Raw genomic sequence first — 20,910 nt, 5'->3', positions numbered from 1 at the left:
ACACACACACACACACATCATACTGGTGATGTGTACAGCTGGTCCTGACCCCCATAGCGTGCCCCAGTCTAGCCCACCTGTTCTCACACACACACTGTACACAGACACACACACACACACTGTACACAGACACAGGTGCAATTAAAGCAATTGTGAATGCGGCTCATGATGTGCTCTGTGACCCAGACAGCAGAAGGTCTGCAGCAAAACACACAGGAGAGAGACTGTGTGTGTGTGTGTGTGTGTGTGTGTGTGTGTGTGTGTGTGTGTGTGTGTGTGTGTGTGTGTGTGTGTGTGTGTGTGTGTGTGTGTTCAGGTTTCATCACTGATTCGTGTTTGCAAAGTTTCATAGAAAGGCCGAGCAGAAAACAACAGAATATCTGACACACGGGAAGAAACTGCCCAGTGGATAAACCTTAAATACAGTAAAATGTTCCAATAAATAGAATAAGATCATTTGTGTGAGAGTAGAAATACGGCAAATAAATCCGGGTTAGAGGGTTAGATTTAACGTCATTATTGGCACGACAGTGATGCGGCTAGGACCGAGATGCTTGCGCAAAAGGTTACCAACAAAAATAAAAGTTAGAATCAAACTGTATTCATATTGTGGGGCAATTCGCTCAATGATTTCTAGTCCCTCTCTGTTTAGTCATCCAGCTAACTTAAGCTAACGTTAGCTTTGTAGAGATCCTAGGATTTCCCAAACTGAATAATTACCGCAAATATAAACACCAAACTGCTTTACTAGCTGTATCCTGTTATAACTAAGATATCTGCTGAAATAAAAATAACGTTTCCATCGACAGATTTAGCTCCCGTACGTCCACGAAAATCACATTTAGCAGCTAGTTTCAAGATAGTGCCGAGCAACGGCACAGCTGATCCAAACATATCCAGTGAAAGGTAACTTCAGAGCCTTGTAACAAATAAGCTGTTTAATCCGATGAATCACTTTATATACTAGTTGGAGAGCTTCTGTGGGTTCCACTGTGCTTCCTGAATTACTTAACATGAATACAAATGTTTTTAGACTTTTTTCTTTTAATTCAACTCTGTAATGTTGACACAGAAATGGCGGAGTGATATTTTAAGTGATGCGCCAGGTGTGCTTAAATGGCCCTGCTTGTGCTGTCGTGCTGATTTGAGCATGTTCTTAATGTCAAGTTGACCAATCAGATTGCCTGGTCGGATCTACTTGTTGTATAATTACAATATATTACAGAAGAAAACCGGTACAAACAACATCAGTAGTCAAAGAAGAGAATCGAGATTATAGCTTCTTATTTTCAAAGTCAGTAGTTTCCTAAAACAGCTGCTCACTGTAGTTTTTATAAAACAAACAAATAGAAAACGACTGAATATCTGATACATGGGAGGAAACGTAGAATAGAATAAAATAAACACAACACAGGTAGTTTTAATTGTATATCTGACTTATTGGATGTGGATGCAACTTAAATAGAGTAAAATGTCTTGGGAATATATTAATCCAATTTGTATGAGCGAGAGATCATGAAAGCAATACACGATAAAGCAAAATATAACAGAATGAAAGAGAACGTCATTATTTAATCATAAAAAGAACTGAATGGCTAATAAATATTACAAGAGCAGAATACATTTAGAATATATTACAGATCTGTTCAAAGACGAGTTTACTTATTCAAGTTTATTCACGTTACGCGTTTAGTATTCATGTCATTAGAAGAAAATAGCTTAATTTACATAGTTACATTGTTGATGAACGCGATATCTCAGGAACACTATGAGGGGATTTCTTTAAATTTGGCACAAACGTCCATTTGGTCTTATGCTGCCTTCCAGACACAATTTTTAGCCTGTAAGTTACGACTTCAAGTCACGACTCAAGACTTGGTAGCGTTCAAGGCAAAGTCACGACAAACCCTTCTAGCTAACATTAGCTAGCGGCTACCTACCGTAAATTAGTTATGTTTCCTATTAAGCAAAGCCAGTGAGTCAACATGAAAAACAGCAAAATGCACTACATTTTTAATTAGTTGAGGAGTGAACAACATTTAAAAAAATCTCTCTTTCTCTCTCTCTTTCTTTCCATCCATCCAGAGACTACCTGTGTTGGGAGCAGGAACCTCTAGGATCCAGCTTTAAGGGAGCTATCTCCATCTCCCCCCACCCCTGCTGAGCTGATCTCCCTCCTTGGCTTGGTCTCTCCTGGAGGCCCCCCTCTGATCTCCCAAATCTCACTGCTGGAACCCAACGGATCGTTAAGGAGCTGGACTGAAAACTCATCCAGCAGTTTCAGGGTTATACCTAACAGCTGATTTCAACTTTTTCACAGTAACACTGGGCCTGATTTCAGGGTTGAACTTGTACGCTTCTGAGTGATAAGGAAGCAGCTTTTAGGGTTGGCCTGAGCATATTTCTGAGTTAGACTGTAAACAACACATACACTTTACATCAAACTACAGTTTTAACGGGATGAAGAAGAAGATTTCAGAAAGAGAAAACGTTGTAGTAACAATCCAACAACCATTTAAATGTGATTAAGAAATTGTTTTTTTAGAATAAAAAATGAGACAATGCAGTATATTGCATGTGCGAGAGCCAACCGTTTCACAACGGATAAGGAGCAGATAAGAAGTCTCCAGGCGAAAAACTTTGTCACAGTGAAATCCCATATTTCTGAAAGGAAGATGACGAAGAAGAATGGATTAGTTTTCAGCAGCTGTAGAGAGATATTTCACAAATGAGTCAGAAGGTTACATCAAATTGGGCTAAACAGGAAAAAACTCTCCCAACAAAATTTAATGTAAAACTTTTTACATCTAAGTGCAGGCAACCCAGAATCACCTTGATTTATTTTTTACGTGTGCTTTTTTTATATATATTATTTTATAATGTTCTAATATATATTTTGGTGTGTCATGGTTTGGTTCTAAGGCACAGAAGATAGACAATGCCACTTGATAAAACCAGAATTTTGAGTCTGACAAAGCTTTGGATGTAAGTGATGTGGAGAAATGGTGTTGGACTGAGCTGAAATCAGATGGAATTCACAGATTAACACAAAGATGGACCCTTGAGCTTCCTTATATATTCCCATGTTGATGCTACTTACTGTTGTTTTGCTGGAGGCTGGTTGCCCAAAGAAATGTTAGACGATACAACCCGTTCTCTCTCCCAACTCGTAAAATACTGACGCTTGATCAGTGTCTCTCAGCATCAGATACCAAAAAGACGCAAAAATCCCCCTTCTGTACGAAACGCACCGGCCAGAGCACCAGCTCGACCTCGGCGCTGTAAGATGACGTAGCATTAAGAGCAACAAGGGTAGAGAGTAGTATGAAAGACTGTGGGGGACTTTTACCCAGGAGACTGAGGTTTGTGTCCTGTTCTTGTCCCGCGTGTCACTGAAACATACATTTCGTAACCCCACCACCCATCTTTTCTTAAACCTAACCGTCCCGTTTGCGTGCCAACTTTAAAATAGCACACCTGTCAGTTAAACATACGTCCCGACCCAGAGCGTCAAAAAGTGACGTCAAGAGTCCTAACCAAGCACGTTTAGATATGACGCTAAAGGGCTGGACGGGAGTCCCGAGAGCATCAAAAAGTGAAGCCATTAGTCCCGACCCAACGCGTCTAAATCTGACGCTAAAGGAGACTTTTTGCGTCAATAACAAACGCCAAAGACACCTGACCAAGCGTCGCTTTTTGACACGATGGGAGTATGAATGTGTTGGACGATACGGTATACGAAATACTTTACTGTCCCTTTAGGGAAATGTGTATTTGGACTCCAAGCTGCAGACATAAATAATTCCTTGACAGTTAAAGTATTACACACACATACTGTAATAAAAACATACTGCAGTCCCTCCAGAAAAACGAGATGACGCGATTGCATAATTCAATGTATAATCAGCCAGAGTCCGCATATTTATGCGGGGGCCGCATTTTTTCAAATACGCCGCACTTTTGCCGCATAAATTGCCGCATAAATTGCTGCATAAATTGCTGCATAAATTGCTGCATAAATTGCCGATTTCCGTGCAAAATATGCAGGGCTTGCATGATTTCATAATCCCCGTATTTTCATTACAAAAAAGTCACATAATATATCTTAACAAAAGTTGAAAAATGTTGCCTTTACTTCACACAAGAGCAGCCATTTTCCCATGTTGCCATGGGAACGTTATGAAGTGACGTAATTATGCGACGTGTACTTCATCTAAAAGCAGGGTGTTGGGGAATCACATTTTCTCTTTTTCATCAAACTGAGGTTTTCCACAATTTCATCGCATAAAATTGCATAAATATCTCACATATTCCATCGCATTTTTTAAGAAAACGTGCCGCATAATCAAGGATTTTTGCCCGCAACAATCATAACAAAACTCTGCATTTTTCTGGAAGGACTGATATTGCACGTAACACATATTTCCCTCATCCCCCAGTGAAACACTATGAAACGTGTCTACTGAGTTATGAGACGCCGATTAAGAATGGGGACTTTTATCTTCCTACGTAGCTAGCTAGCTACAGAGCTATGTACATCCCTGAGTGCAGGTGAGATCGACACAGCTGTAAAGGTTGTTGTAAGTCGACTAACACCAGTTAAGACTCTTATATTTCCTTTGATTGCGATCCTATCGACTGCTACCTCAGGTTACGTGTCCACTGGAAATGACGTCGGTTGACGAGACTAATTGGTTGAGACAAAACGAGACAAAGTGATCGCCACTCCCATTCAGAAATGGGCCGACACGAACACAATATCACACTGACCGACAAACACATTCTCACTCCCAACTAGTCACATACTGACGCTTGGTCAGGACCAGGTCTTTAAATGAACTTATTGGATCACCAGCCGATATAGCTAGTGGATTTTTAAAGTTACCGGCCAATCACATTTTCCGATAGCCACGTTTGTTTGTTTTTTTCACTAACTAACTTTGCTACTTAATTTCAGCCTCTGTCTAGTTTCGCGCTGTTTGTCTTTTCCGTCTCGGCATAGCTCGTAATCACGCTAGGCACGTAGCCAATGGTTGTATGACACGTCATAACCTAGTGTTCAAAGAGACGCAGTGTTATCTGCTTCATTCATCACCGGCCAAATTGGCTAATAACTTTACAATGTTACCTGCCAAAATTAATTTGTACCTGCATTTGGAGGCTTGGCGGGTGTCAATTTAAAGCCCTGACTAGGACCCCTTTTTAATGCTTTGTTTTAGGACTCCATTGGGATTTTTCTTTTTTTTATGTCCTGTGTATCTCCCTGGTGTCATTTTTCAACGTGTAGGGTAAAACCACTTAGCTAGGGTTAGGAAGAGATTGTGGGTCGGGTTAAAAGATGTGAGATGTGTCTGTGAAAGAGAGAGAGATTGAGAGGGAGAGAGAGAAGGAGAGAGAGAGAGAGAGAGAGGGAAAATGTGAAGGAAATAGAGACAGAGAAAAGACAAAAGGCAACCAGGATAAAGACAGTTTGTGTGTGTGTAAGTCATGGACTACAAAAATACCTAAAAACCACAACATTTTGCTATATTTCGTATAGTTCAGGACCCCTTAGCTTCACCTTTTAAAGCTCTGTGTTAAACCACTTAGTTAGGGTTAGGAAAAGATTGTGGTTTGGGTTAAAAGATGTATGTTGGATCGGCACACGGAAACAAGCGGGACACGATGGATGTCCTGGTAAAGGTTTTGTGTGTTCTTTGACCCAACTGCCTCCAAGCTAGGAGTTTTGGTCTTTATTACTACTCCCTACCATTATCTCTGCTCACCGTACGCCATCTTACCGCGCCGTGTTGGAGATGTTACTCTACCCAGTGCGTCCCATACAGACGCTAAAGGGTGCCTGAGCGAGCATCAGTATGTGGCGAGTTGGAAGCGAGTGAAACAAAATGGCACCTCAGTTTAACCCAACTTTTAATACCACTTCTGAACATGTTTGTCGGATAACAGTGAATATGTTTAAAAGGTCACTAATATTTCACTAATATTCCGAATATGACAATATTCCAAATTTTATACAGGTCATTTAAACAGCATATTTCGTTTGGATATTCAGAATAAGGCCTTTTTCCGAATTTAGCATTTTCCAATTAAGATGTGGGATATTCCAGTATTATTCAGGTTTTAGAGGCCTTCTTTGGACATGTATACAGCGCATTCGGAAAATATCCGTCTCAATCTGGGTTTTTACCGCAGTTTCCGGTCAGCTCTGCGTTGCTATGGTTGTTGTACACAAACCAAACAGCGTGGTCGCACGGTCCAACAAGTCCCCCCCCGCTGAAATACTGGAGAAAAAAAATCCGATTTTGCACAGCTACTTGTAAACGGGAATATTAGTGGAATATTCACTTTTAGTAGCCATGTACACAGCTTAGTTGGAATAACGTCTTTTTTCGGAATAAGAGCAAAAACTGGAATATTATGTGCATGTGAATGTAGTCACTGTCTATATTAGCAATTAAAGCTGCTTTAAGGAATTGTTGACCACTAGGGGGCAGCGGGACTCGTATACCATGGGCTAATCAAGTTGTTCTGGCTAAAATGTATAGATACCCAGAGTTGCTGATACTTTTCTGTTTCACTTAAAGTGGCTATTTGAAACTTTCAGTTTGTGTTGATTCGCTTTGGACAGAAGCGGTAGTCTTTTCACCACACCTGCTGTCGTAAAGATCTTAAAGGTCATATGGTTGCAAAGAATGTTTTGCTCGGACAGAAAATCATTCATTTACGATAAGAGAATAAGTTACAGATGCATCGTTGCATTTCAAGTGTTTCATACGGTAACTCAGCCTACTTTTGGTACTTCTGGGTCCCTGTGTCACCGGCCGGAGCATTAAGAGATTGTTGTAGCAGCCAACGTAATCTGCCCCAGTATCAGCCATAACTACAACAGATAACTTCTAAAATAAAATAAAAATACAATCAGGCTCAGTGGCGGACTGGGACCAAAATTCACCCCTGAAAAATTCCGTCCCTTACCGGCCCAATTTCAGACAGTGGACATTATTTGCTTTATAATTGCATAAACCAGGCTCATGTGAGATTATGGCAGCAGCAGCATGAGGTGCACTTACAGGCTTTCATAATTACATAATGCACACACTGAAGCAATTCTTAACACCTTCAAATAAACTACCATGGCACCATATTAGAATAGATTTGAGATGCTTCCATATTTAATTGTTGTTATAAATTATTATAACATACTTAAACACCCAAAAAACAAAAGTACGAAGACATAGCGGACCAGACGCAAGCTTTTATTTTGAAAAGTAGAAGCCCAACGGCACCAGACTGGAGGCTCCAGGCTGCAGCCGTACAGTCTTGCATATTTTTTATCAAACTAATGTGATACACCAGTGTTGGCGCATTTTTTTATTTTTCCCAGTGGCACAAATCGGCCCAAGAGTTCATCGGCCCTTTCCAGATTTCCAGTCCGCCTATGATCAGGCCTGTATAAATAAATCTCCTGCTACCCTTTACCTGGCTGGATATTCACTAACACAGGCTTTTCCGGTGTTACCGAAACACGGAAATCTGTGACCCATCAGAATGTGTGCTCTGTAGTGCCGTCTACCTGCCGTAAATCATTTTGTAACTTCACGGGAAAAATCGGACAAACATGAATAAAAACTTTATAAAAATAGCGTTTTTTTCACTGTTAGTCTCTAGTTTACTGTTACAGGTCATCTGTGATCATCAGATGGAACATTACTCAGTTTCAGAAACATTAAAAAGTTACATATAGTCACTTTAACGTTACGCAGTTCCATCATTTTTCAGTGTTTTTTCTGCTAGATGTAGATCAGAGTCTGTCATTTAAGCAAACCAGCTAAGTGTTTTTGTTCTTTTTTCTTCACATCATGCCTCACAAACTTCTTCCAGTCTTCTCAGTATTGTTCTGCCACCACTTGGACACAAACACATCTTCAGACAGTTGTGCATGACTCCTTACTGTATCTCAGTCTGTAACGCTGCAGTTGTGTACACCCTGTTATCTTATAAACACATTGTTAAAACTGTATGCTGCGGTGTTGCAGCACAAGTAGCATGTGACTTGCTAACAAATAGCACCTGGTCTGTATCTATAGATGATGTCAGTATTCATAATCCGTCACTGTGACAAACTCCGTAGATCTATTTGCAGTTGTAGCTGTGCTAGAAGCTCGTCCTCCTGTAGTATCGGCACCGCGCTGCAGCCTGTGAGTTATATAAACTGTACACAGCCACACAGCCTCTGTAATCTGGAAAAGTGGACAAAAATGTTTAAGCTATCATAGAGAAATATTTAAATGGTGGGAATAACTTGCTTTTAACGGATAAGGAGACCTCTTGTCATGATTTACAGATGCTTTGTTGAGAGATTGAAAAGATTGCGTTAGTGTTAATAAAAGCTACAAATATTAAGATTTGTTAAAAGATCCACTTTTGTTGAACTTTACAGGATACAAAGAGGCATATAAACTGTATTCCACTGTATTTGTAGAAGCTAAAACTTAAAAATAAAGCAAACTATTATCTCAAGCAGTAGTGAGGAAATGGAATTATTACCAGCCATCGTACAAACTGGTAGACTTTGATTTGCCCATCTGATTCATTTCTAGAGTTGATTTTGAGTCAAAACTCAAAAATGCCATTGTGGTATTAAACACATTAGTATTGTTTGCTTTCAGTTCCCGAACAAGAAAAGACTCGTAGTCAGTCCAGTCAGTTTGTATTAAAAAATTTGGAGGTAAACTCTCAACTTGTCCAACGTATTGGCTAACAGTGATTGCTCAAAGGTAGTTTCATGTTAGAGGGAGAACGTATTGATAATGCTTGGTGAATTCTCTGTAGATCTCATTTGGGAAGGGCAGGGTCAGCACAGTTTATATATACCACCTCATGAACCGTTAAGTGCAACTTGGTGGTGGTAAATTCTAAATGTGCCAACTTCCTTGTTCATGAGAAAGGACCTGAATTTACCATTAGTTTTCTCTAGAGGCTAAACTGATATGCTCGGAGAATTAGTCAAGAATTATAGGATGTACCTGCTGCTAGTGTTGTAGTCAAGACCCCCTAAAACCGAGACCAAGTCATCACCGAGACCAGAGTGTATCGAGACCGAGACTTTGAGGGGTTGAGTCCGAGTCAAGACCAAAACCTGAGCAGTGCAAGTCCCACACTGCATGACACGATAAAATGTGGAAAATGCTAACCATAGTCAATCTTGATCAGAAGGATCCACATCCCCATAAAAAAATGAAAACGGATATACTTCTTTTGGTTCAGGTGGCCAAATTTGAATACCGACAATTTGGTTGGCATCTCCCAGACAGCCAGAGCTTCTATTCCTGTCGTCCGCATTCACTTTGTTGGGAGTGTGTTCATGTTGCAATAAAAATGCAATCAACTACAGTTAACTTTCAACAAACCTCACAGAAGGCCTACATCCAATCGCAGATCTGACGTTAACACATAAATCAGAGTCAGTTTAGTGATAGCCCTGCAGTTGTGGTTTCGACCGGTCTTGAAATAAAATCCTTTAAAATCCTCTTTATCTGAGACCGAGACAAGAGCGAGTAACAATGCAGTCGGTTCTGAGACTGAGACTTTCAAAAACTGGTCTGGGACCCGGTCTCGAGACCAAGAGTACTACAACTCTGACTGCTGCCATAGCAGTGGATGAAGTCGCTGTGGTCTGAATCATGCCGCTCTCACTCCCAACTCGTAAAATACCGACGCTTGGTCAGTGGCTCTCAGCGTCGGATAGTATTAAGAGCGACAACAGAGGGAGTAGTAGGAAAGAACGAAAATCTGTGTAAAGAAGGTCGGTTTGGATGGAGGATGGGTCAAACAACACGGGACTTTCACCCAGGAGACCCAGGTTCATGTCCCGTTCTTGTCCCGCTTGTCACTGAAACGTACATTTTGTAATCCCACCCTCGATCTCTAATCGTCACGTTCTTGTGCCACATGTCAGTTAAATGCGCGTCAGACTGTGACACCAAGAGTCCCGACCAAGCGCGTCCAAAAGTGAAGCCAAAGGCCTGGGCGCGAGTCCCGAGAGCGTCAAAAAGTGACGCCAAGAGTCCCAATCAAGCGTATCGGAATATGTCACTAAAGGAGCTTTTTTGCGTCCGTAACAAACACCAAAGGCACCGGACCAAGAGTCGCTTTTAGACACGATGGGAGTGAGAATGTCTCAATCGATTGAATATAATGTTCACACCCATCCAATCAAATGTATCTCTACCTGAGTACATTCTGAACTCCACCTTTCCCCTCTCTGCTGGCAGCAGCGTCTGCAAAACCGAGGGTTGAACCATGAGTCCAAAAACGAGACAGCATATTTATCTATGCAACACGACCAAAGTTTGGCGAAAGCTGAAGCGGTGTTGTTGTGTAGATGTTGATGAATGTCGGTGGGGACGTGTGATGTTATTAATACTGCTGTATGTACGTACACGACTGTATCATGTATTCTTTTATTTCTTTTTCTTTTCTAGACAACTTCCTGAAACGATGATTAGCACAGCACTGGCGCTGGGGTTTGGGGATCGGTGTGTGTGTGTGTGTGTGGGAGAGAAAATAGGGTTGGAAATCTTTCAAATATAATTGTGTGCCTTGCTCTACTGTTATTACTTCTACTTTTTTTTATTATTATTAAAACCACCGCTTTCCCAGTTAGGTGAAGAAAACATGCAAGAAAAAATAAAACGAGAAACAAAATGAGTTTCGAAGCAAGGTTTGAGTTGAGCGTGTGTATATATGTAAAGGTGTGAGACCTCGGTGTACCATGCAGAGGGAGGAATGCTTGGTGTTTGTCTTTATTTAACTCTGTATGTGACCTGTGATGTGGAATATCTCTATTATTAGTACTGGCCATAAAGAGCTTGACTGCATGGTTCCTGCTAACTACAATGTAAAACCAACTGTTGACAAATAAACTTAATTTATTGGGAAAAATCAAACTTTTTTTGTGTGCTGTATTTTCTTCACTGTGTGTGTTGTTTTTAGAGGCCGTCCTTCCTTGAGAAACGCTCCCAGCCAGGCGTCATTTGTTCAAGCAGCGATTACGACCTATATTTAGGTTTCTAGTGGCGGCGCCCTCTAGTGGCCGTAGTAGTGCTGATGGGAGCAAAGCAGGAAGTAAGGTGACAAAGTATAGGGGCGCCAAATTTTCCAACATGACGACATGACTTCGCTTAAACATACACGCCGACTTTCTTAAGCCAAGTGGTGTGTTATCTGTACGCATTTTGAGCTATCCGCGTGTATGTCTACGCTTTTATACACCGGCCGTAAACATAGTTCGGTCTGAACTTGATCCGTTGTGGAGCAACTATGCTCCAACCAGAGCTGTTTGGACCAATTAAACTGTCAGGGCAGGCTTTATACGATGATGGACAGATGATCAGCAGTAACGTAATCAACCACGTCACCAAAGAGCGCTTGGGTTGAATTTGTTTATAACTCCATTGCTCTGATTGGTTGTAGGTCTAACCGCTGCTCTGATTGATTGTAGGTCTATCCAATTGAGTGCAGAGGCATTTTTTTTTCCTGGTTCACGTGAAACACGCCTGTCAGTACCCGATCCGTTCCACCTGCACGATCCGTTCTGCGCATGCGCAAGATGTTCACGCATGCGCTGTGGTACGAGGATTTACGACACTACCCAATCTGTTCCCACGCTAGCCTCCAGCTAACGTTAGTTTAGCTAATAGCTAATTCGGCGGACCACTAGGTGATTATAGTGGTCTGCGGTTAGCCTCCACCGGGAAGTTAACGTTAGTTTAGCTAACGGTTAATTTGGCTAACCGCTAGCTGATTGTAGCGGTCTGCCGTTAGCCTCCACAGTTAAGCTAACGTTAGTTTAGCTAACAGCTAATTCGGCTAACCGCTAGCTGAGAGAGCATGTAAACGTTAAAAGACCCTCAAAATAAAACTTGAAAATAAACATATAGAACAGCTGTTACGTCAGTTCTATTTACTTCTTGTGCTCATTTAAAATACAATCACTCAACACTTGTCTTTATTGTTATTACTGTAAAGTCTTAATTTTGCTGTAGCCTGCTTTTCCCATTATGTTTGACTTAACGTTATTTTAGACTGAATCTAGCTGTCCGTTCTGCCTGCACGATCCGTTCTGCGCATGCGTTATTTTAAGCTGTCGGCTAGCGTTTAGCCAAATTAGCTGTTAGCTATCCCGGTGGAGGCTAGGGAGGCTAGCATGGAGGCTAGGGAGGCTAGCGTGAAACAGATCGGGCATCATAGTTTTGATGCCTTCAGTGAGAATCTACAATGTAAATAGTCATGAAAATAAAAAGGAAACGCATTGAATGATAAGGTGTGTCCAAACTTTAGGCCTGTACTGTATGTACCCGTGTATATATGCCGTCAATGCAGCCAAGAGCATGCCAGACCTGTAGGTGGCAGTGTAACGAGAAGCTCAAGCCCACGTTAGCCAATCAGAATCCCGACAAAGCAACAACAGCAACCAATCACGTCCTCTTTCTCTCTCTCGGCTGCCTAAACTTCCGTTTGTCTCAGTTTACGTGCAAACGTGCAAACAAAGATTTCCAAAATCTCCACTTTGGCCGGAGTTTTTAGAAATAATCGTTTTCTGTGATAAAAACAGGGTTTTCGTGTAAATGAGAGGCCAAACCGCAGGAAAATATCTGCGTCTTCCGTTCGTGTAAACGGGTCCTCATACTGACCACGTCAGGCTAGTAGATGCCGAGTGGAGAAAATGATTTAACACATATGAAATGTAGTACTGTGATAGAAATTCTAACACATTGGTGAAATAAGGCTTCAGTCAACAAGTATTTTAAGTCTTTATTCTTTGCGCAAAAAATGTTCAGTACATCACAGAAGAGTCTGAGAGAAAGAACACAGGAACTTTACTTCTGTTGCCAGGCAGAAAAAGCCTGGTTGTGACAAAACTGAAAGGCCAAAGAAAGGTTAGAGGAAGTTTGAAGTGTCTCTGTGGTTATCAGAGAGGAACAAACAACTCGCTGTGTAAGCAGGGTCAAAAATGCGTACCTACATCCAGACCGACTGTTTAGACATTCTGTCTGATACATTTGTATAAAAGAAGAAACTCCAGATTCAGAAGAAAGACTAAGCACCAGTATAACTGATTAAAAATGTTCCATTACAGTAGTAAGTCACACAGGATGCATTTTACTGCGTGATGATGTGTCTGTTGTTTGGTCCTCAAAAGGTTAACCCAGTTAGAAAAAGATTCTCTGTGTGAGACAGTGGAGGTGTGGTGTGAGATTCTCACGGTCAATGAGTGAGACTGACAGTGTCACTGCATATTAGATATTTCCCATATCACAGTAATGATATACTGTAAGCTGACAGCATTGTGTAAGCAGTAATACTTCAGATATATGTCCAAATAAATATGTAGATTGTCCAGAACAAATGTATACGTTTTGTGTGATAAAAACCTGTAAACTTTCAGATATGATGATAACAACAGGGGAGTTCTTTTTTCAGACTTTTACTTTAATTACACGTTTCTACACTGTGGAATTTGCTACTTTTACTTTAACCCTCCTTTGACCCATTTTCAAAAAGTTTCTATATCAGAAATTTGGGGTTTCTTTCAACCAAATTGTCAAAAAATTTAATTTGGTTGTTTTATTCAATTTTATACCATTTGAAAATAAATTCATAAAAGAATGTCGGGAAAAGCTTCAAAAATGTGGGAAAAAAACTAATTTTGACCCAGAAAAACAAAACATTGCAACTGTTACTTAACCCTTGTTAAGTAACACTTTTTTTTTGATTGCAGAAAAACCCACCTCCCTCTAGCACCCGTACAGGAAGGCCAGTCAAACATAAAGCTGAAGGGAAACCCCAAAACCTGACTTTTGAACAGACTGTTCAGACAGCTGCTAGCCAATACTTCTGAGAAAACAGCCATGTAAGTAATTTTACCTTCAGCTATAGTTGATGAGTTACTGTTTGTGTGGCATTATTATTGGGTGACTTTTACAATAACGCTTTTTAACAAACTACGCAATAGGCCTGGGTGATATCACTCTCCACACATCCCTGGCCTCACACACACACACACACACACACACACACACACACAAAGAAAGGCTCTCCTACTGCTACAGCGCCCGCTCCACACTGCTGACATTTGCCTACAATGTTTTAATTGTTATTTTTTAATTGTTTTTAACACAGCTGTATATGTTGTTAGGCCTGGGAGGAAAACCTGTACCAGTAGGCCTACCAGTGTTTCCACTGGTAACGCCACGGTGAAAAACACGGAAGAGCTGTAGGCTAATGGATGCAACTAACTTCAGTTGTGTAGCTGTGTTTCATTAGTGTTTCAACAGGCCCTCCTTCTCTGGGAGGCCAAAGGAAGCATGTCCTCCCCATACAAATATCAAACATAATTTTAAATATATAAACTAAATTCATGATTCCCACGGTTGTGTTTTACTGATTTTGCCATTTCCCTGTCTGTCTCTCTCCCCCCCTCTGTCTCTCTCTCTCTCTCTCTCTCTCTCTCTCTCTCTCTCTCTCTCTCTCTCTCTCTCCCCCCCTCTCTCTCTCTCTTTCTCTCTCTCTGTTTCTCTCTCTCTCTCCCCCTCTAATTTTTGGTCCATATCATCCAGCCCTACTAAGAAATATTCTCATTAATTGTTACACAGTTTTAGTGTTGTAGTTTCATGTTATGTTATGGTCTCATCTCAGCTGAATAAGCAGTGTTTGAGTCTACAGCCACTTTCAATTCATCCTGAATGAGAAAACAGCCATGTAAGTAATTTTACCTTCAGCTATAGTTGATGAGTTACTGTTTGTGTGGCATTATTAATGGGTGAGCTTTACAATAACACTTTTTGAACAAACTACGCAATAAACCTTCTCTGGGAGGCCAAAGGAAGCCTGGCCTCCCTATACAAATATCAAACATCATTTTAAATATACAAACTAAATTCATGATTCCCACGGTTGTGTTTTACTGATTTTGCCATTTCCCTGTCTGTCTCTCTCCCTTTATCGCTCTCTCTCTCTCTGTCTCTCTCTCTCTTTCTCTCCCTCTCCCCCCCCCCCTCTCTCTCTCTCCCCCCTGTCTCTCTCTCTCCCCCCCTCTGTCTCTCTCTCTCTCTCTCCCCCTCTCTCTCTCTCTCCCCCCCCTCTCTCTCCCCCCCCCTGTCTCTCTCTCTCTCTCTCTCCCTCTGTCTCTCTCTCTCCCCCTTTCTCTCTCTCTTTCTCTCTCTCCCCCTCTCTCTCTCCCTCTTTTAATCAGTCTTTTACTGTTGTTGAAAACAACTGAAAGAGCTTTCTTAGAGATTTTCAAACAGGAAATGAAACCATGTCGTTGCATTTTATTTGGAGTCTGTTTTAATAAACGTGTGACATATCACGTGTGGCTTTGACTTACAACTGAACATTTAGCCCACTTAATAAAAAATACCTTGATATATATTGTGTATTGCCAGTAAGCTGAAAAATACAGAGATAGGATTTTTGGTCCATATCATCCAGCCCTACTAAGAAATATTCTCATTAATTGTTACACAGTTTTAGTGTTGTAGTTTCATGTTATGTTATGGTCTCATCTCAACTGAATAAGCAAAGTTTGGGTCTACAGCCACTTTCAATTCATCCTGAATGAAATGTCATTGCATGATCAAAACATTGTAAATATTGTAATGCTGCACTGTGTGAGTACAGATGCTGACTAGTTCTCATTTTCATTTTTAGCATGGTGTCTTTGGAAGTGGTTCTGTTGGTAGCGGTTTTGGGATTGATTGTGGTTGCAGTGGTGGCAGTCCTGGTGGCAAAGAATTGGAGGGGCCGCCAAGTAAGTATGTTCAACAATCTCTCCAAAGGAAGATTGTTTTGTCTAAGAAATGAAAAGATGGCACTATATGTAATCATTGCATTTAAATGTTAAAGCGCATTACACTTCCACAATATGTTTCAAATGTCAATAATCCTTTTTTTGTTTTGTAGAAAAACCAAACCAAATAAAGGCTGAGTGAAGAGTCCATTCCCCTACAATGAAAACTCAATGGAATAATGACTCAATAAAAAATTAAAACAAAGATGAAAGGCAATCTGTGGTTGTGAAGTACATTATCTGACATTTTTTCAACTAATAGTTTGCAAATTTATTTTTCCTGGCTGCATTTTGAACACATTAAGCTATTGATCCATTTTAGCTTAACACTGTAAAGGCCGGTTTATGCTTCTGCGTCAACTCCACACAGTAGCTGCGCCATCACTCCTACAGCGTCGTGACCCTTTCGGAGTTCTGCGTCAGCGTTGCTTTGCATCGCGGTGCATTTCACCGCCATAATGCTAGGGGGGGGATAAGTCTGAGGTTATTTGCGAGGTGTCTGCCAGCCAGTTTGTGTTATGTTAGCAAACAAACTTTAGCACAACTACCCACAAAGTACTGCCTGCTGGCGAAGTGCTAATTTCAATACGTTACTGACATATAGACACTTTACAAACGGATAAACCCGTTATTGTAACCAAAATATATCTGAGTTTATTAGCAAAGCTGATGTCACCGAACTAGCATGTTGATACTCCCCACAGTAGGCTGCTTGAAACACCGACTATCAACACACAGGACAGAATGGCGAGATCGCGCGTGCATGTGTGACATCACACGCACGAGCATTCTTGCCATGTAATCTGATGATATGAGCGTGCGTGATGACGCTGTGGCCGAACGTCGGTACGCGCGATCGCCATCTAGTGGCCGAATATGGTAGTGCATCTAATCGTCGAAGCTGCGCGCGCATACCGCGAGCGTAATGACGTAGCGGTCGAACGTCGGTACTCGCGATCGCCATCTAGCGGCCGAATCTGGGAGCGCATCTTGTTGTCAAAACTGCGCACGCATCTAGCGGATGTGATGACGTAGGTATCGCTGTCGTCATGGTTTACGTGGGGGTGAGGCATCATTTACATTTTGTAAAAAGGTGTTAAAACGTCTGATAGACCAATGGTTAGCTGTTAAGAAGGGGTTTGCTATTGGTGGATTGTAAAAAACGCCCTACAGGGTGTGGTTTGTGGTGTTTAAAAACCCTTGTTTTCAAGGCTGACTGCTCTCTTTTTTTATCCACCATTTTTAGTTGTTCTGCTAGCTAGCTTGCTGCCTCGTTTTCTCAGACTTCCTCAACAAAAAGCACTCTGGAGTTTTCACTTTTTAATTCTTTTTCGGCAAAAGCAAACAGGAATCGTTTTTCAGCCATGGCTTTCCACACATTTGGACAACAATCTGGATCATCTGTTGTTGAAGAAGGTGAGACATCTAGAATAGGACCCACTACATTTGGTTTGAGCCTTGCCCCACGAAAAGAGTTATGGGGATGTGAAGAGACTAATACTGGAACAACAGGCAGTTTGAGTCAGGCTCCCAGAAAGAAGCGATTCCGCTCTGAGATCTTTCCTACAAGCATGACTGAATCGTGTACATCTGATCTGGAATATGTCGGTGTCAACGGATACAGTAATTCAATTCGATACAATGCAGGATACGTGACATTAGCTGTTTACTAGTGTTGCTGTGGAACTATCTAGCAAAGCCAAAACCGCCTGTACAATCTCTGTGAAAGACTGGGGCCTTTTTTGTGAGGTCGTCTGTCCGGACCTCGACAATCCTGGCTTACCTGAGCTGGTGTATGTGTCTCAATGGGATAGTCGCAATGGCTCCAGTATCTATCGTGTGGAAGCAGACCGTTTCACTAGACCTACAGAGGATTTTATTTTCCTTAGTGTGTGCAGTGAACGGGAGAAGTTAGTTGCTGCCCGTGGTCATGAAGAATGGAAGTTAAAACCGTATCCTGTATCTAACGAGGAATACAACAAATGGTTTAAAAATGTGTTCTTTATTATACAATGGTGTGACTGGGAGATTTTGAAGAAACAGTTTGATACCATCGACTATGTCATCAGAAGAGACAAAATAAGGAGTTCTTATGAGAACATAAGAAAAAGATTGATATTTGGGGACTCTGACCAACAGTCTCTACCCCTGCCCCGGAGCCTCTATAGACCTAAAATCATCAGACACAAAGACTAGCAAAACGGTGGGTCTGATTTGTATGTGATAATTATTTGCCAAAATAGTTAGCTTTTTTTTTTGCTACTGTGATTGTAATGTGTGATTTTTTTTCTTCCCAGAGGATCTGGAGTGGTTTCATCCATCCCCCACAGGGACGCCTCCTAACACCCCTGGTCTATTTGCACCCCTAACGGCAGCCGGATCTCCTCAATCCCTTTCATCATTGTCATCATCGCCACCTCTAAAGCCGGAACACTTCCTGCCACCCCCACCTACACCTCCTCTGCCGCCATCTCTATTGATTGGGGCACTTCCCCCTCAGACATGTGCATATCAAGCTACCCCCTCAACATATGCTGTATTACAACAGGGAGGTGTTGCTGATTGTTCGGACACAGAGGCGCCTGATCAGACGGATGGTGTGGTGTCATCTTTGTTTATAGATAGCGTTAAAACAGCGTCTCTACATCTTCTTAACATTGTTCTTTACAAGTATTTGGAAGAGCTTTGTTCGGGCTGTCAGATCAATCATCCAAGCCAGAAACAGCATGCCTGTTTAGAGGGGCTACCAGAACACTTCTACACTGTCCACTTTGAACAGCTTATGAAAAGACTCCTGATTGATAAATTCATTGGGGTCGTACAACGTTTTCTGTCCATGAAACATCTCACGGCTGATGAGGGTAGAATCAGGGTAGTATCCGAAACAGTTTTGTACGAGTTGAAAACGGCTGAAGATGTTACGACTAAGATCAGTGCTATGTATGACTCTATGATAGGGGACGACGTTGTCAAAATAGCCGAAATTAGAGAGATTGGTGACTATTGGACAGATTTATATGCAAGAAAAAACTAACATGGTGAAAATATGGGGAATTGTTTATGTGTAATGTATAACCATATCAGTGAGCGATACCACGTATCGCATTTATCTGGTATTTTAGATCAAGCCATTGCTAATAATGTGAACGATGTAAGAGTGCTGATGTAGATCGTACAGTTGTGAGTAGGTTAGAAAAACTGATGGTTATTGTAAGAAGACAACATAGCACCCCTCCTTGGGAGGATCTGTTGCAGATGTTATTATCAATGTTAATGACACGTGAGAGTATAGTGGAAACATTTTGTGACATCATAGCCAACATTACACGCAATTTTAAGATGCTGAAAGTTTATCACCTACTTACTATGTATACAATGCTTGTAGATACAGTGAGTTTGTATGTGCAAGAAAAACAGTATACTGATGTCTTACAGGATTTGCAAAAACTGTCATATGTATGACTGTGTGAGTGTGTTTTGTAAAAATAAAAAGAATGACATAACTCTAATGTGTTCACTTGTGTTTTAAATGAATCATGGAGAAGGTTATGCACAAAATATACTATGATCCGTCCCACCCAGGAGGGTTAGGAGGTGTACACAGGCTTCGTGATTCCGTCAAAGAATGTACCGGCTTGTCTCCAACTATCCTCACGGCTAAAAGGTTTCTGCTGAGGCAGGATGCGTATACACTGCACGCCCCTGCATTGAAACACTTCCAAAGAAACAGAGTGATTGTTAATGGTATCGATAAGCAATTTCAGGCTGATTTGGTCGATATGTCTGAATATTCAACGGAAAACGATAATGTGCAATATTTATTGACATGTATTGATGTGTTTTCTAAATATGCCTGGGTAATATGTCTTAAAAACAAATCGGGTCCTATTGTGACAAGTGCCTTTAAGGAAATATTGGAACAAGGACGCATACCCCAGAAGCTTCAAACAGACGCTGGAAAAGAATTTTATAATAAGGTTTTTCAAAAATGTATGACACAATATAAAATTCACCATTTTTCCACATCGAACAAAACAAAAGCAAGTGTTGTTGAGCGTTTCAATAGGACTTTCAAAACCAGAATGTGGAGATATTTAACGGCTGTTAACTCACGCCGATATATTGAGGTAGTACGAGATATGGTTGCTGCTTACAACTCTGCATACCATAGGTCAATAAAAATGGCCCCGTCCTCCGTATGTAAAGACAATGAGAAAACTGTCTTTAACACTCTGTACAAACTGAAACCACATGGAGCGAAGTGCTGTTTAAATTTCAGATGGGGGACACCGTTAGGATATCAAAGCACAGAGGCATGTTTCGTAAAGGTTACCAACAGACTTTTACAGATGAGTTTTTTACAATATCAAAACGTATAGGTAGAACTCTTCCTGTTTATATACTGAAAGACAATAGTGGGGAGCCGGTGACAGGTACCTTTTACGAAGCAGAGTTACAGGCTGTAATTGTAGACAAAAACCTTTAAAAAAAGTGTTTAAAATTGAGAAAGTGCTGGCTCGAAAGAAAACAGGACGTAAAAAGCTTGTACTTGTGAAATGGTTAGGATGGCCGGAGAAATTCAATTCATGGATCTCTGAAAAAGACATAGTTGATGTATTTCGTGTATTAACGTTCGCTTGGAAGTTCGGTTCAGAAATCCCCTTCCTAGGACTGTGACCATTATCTGCTATTCAGTTTTTGATTCTGTAATCGAAATATCTAACCGAAGGCAAGTCCTATTGGATCACTACTAAAGATGAATACAATAGAACTCACTAGCGTCCTCAGAAAAAGAATGAATAGAGACACAAATTTCTTAGGAGTAATGCCATGTGATCATCTCCCAAAAACCAGCAAAATTACCTGCTATGGTAGTTGTAAATACACAACCCAGTAATATGCCGGGTGAACACTGGCTAGTTATTTACATTACAGAGAACAAGCATGGGTTGTTCTTTGATAGCTTTGGACATCCACCTACCTTTTTTCCTCAGGAAATTAGCAATTTCTTCTTAAAAAACTGTGTGGAGATGTACCATTCAGCAAACCAAGTGCAA

The 20,910-nt window shown here is 41.1% G+C and overlaps 1 protein-coding gene and 1 long non-coding RNA gene across 2 annotated transcripts in view; both read left to right on the top strand.

The window, feature by feature from the left end:
• The window catches only part of akap6 (A kinase (PRKA) anchor protein 6), a 283,712-nt gene extending 280,377 nt beyond the window's left edge, over positions 1-3,335 (top strand). Inside the window, exon 25 of the mRNA XM_028566296.1 lies at positions 2,086-3,335. Within this exon, the coding sequence (XP_028422097.1) occupies positions 2,086-2,130 (45 nt within the window). The 3' untranslated portion in view covers positions 2,131-3,335. The remainder of the gene's footprint in view (positions 1-2,085) is intronic.
• A 10,451-nt stretch (positions 3,336-13,786) lies between these two features.
• LOC114547073 (uncharacterized) lies at positions 13,787-16,070 on the top strand. Its single transcript, XR_003691109.1, has 4 exons — positions 13,787-13,915; positions 14,701-14,763; positions 15,715-15,814; positions 15,967-16,070. It is a non-coding gene; the product is annotated as an uncharacterized LOC114547073 (long non-coding RNA).
• The last annotated feature ends 4,840 nt before the right edge of the window (positions 16,071-20,910 follow it).

This window comes from Perca flavescens, chromosome 20 (assembly GCF_004354835.1).
Source record: "Perca flavescens isolate YP-PL-M2 chromosome 20, PFLA_1.0, whole genome shotgun sequence".
Lineage (NCBI taxonomy): Eukaryota > Metazoa > Chordata > Actinopteri > Perciformes > Percidae > Perca > Perca flavescens.
Note: the sequence above shows the minus strand (reverse complement) of the source record. Positions and strands in the feature narration are given on the sequence as shown.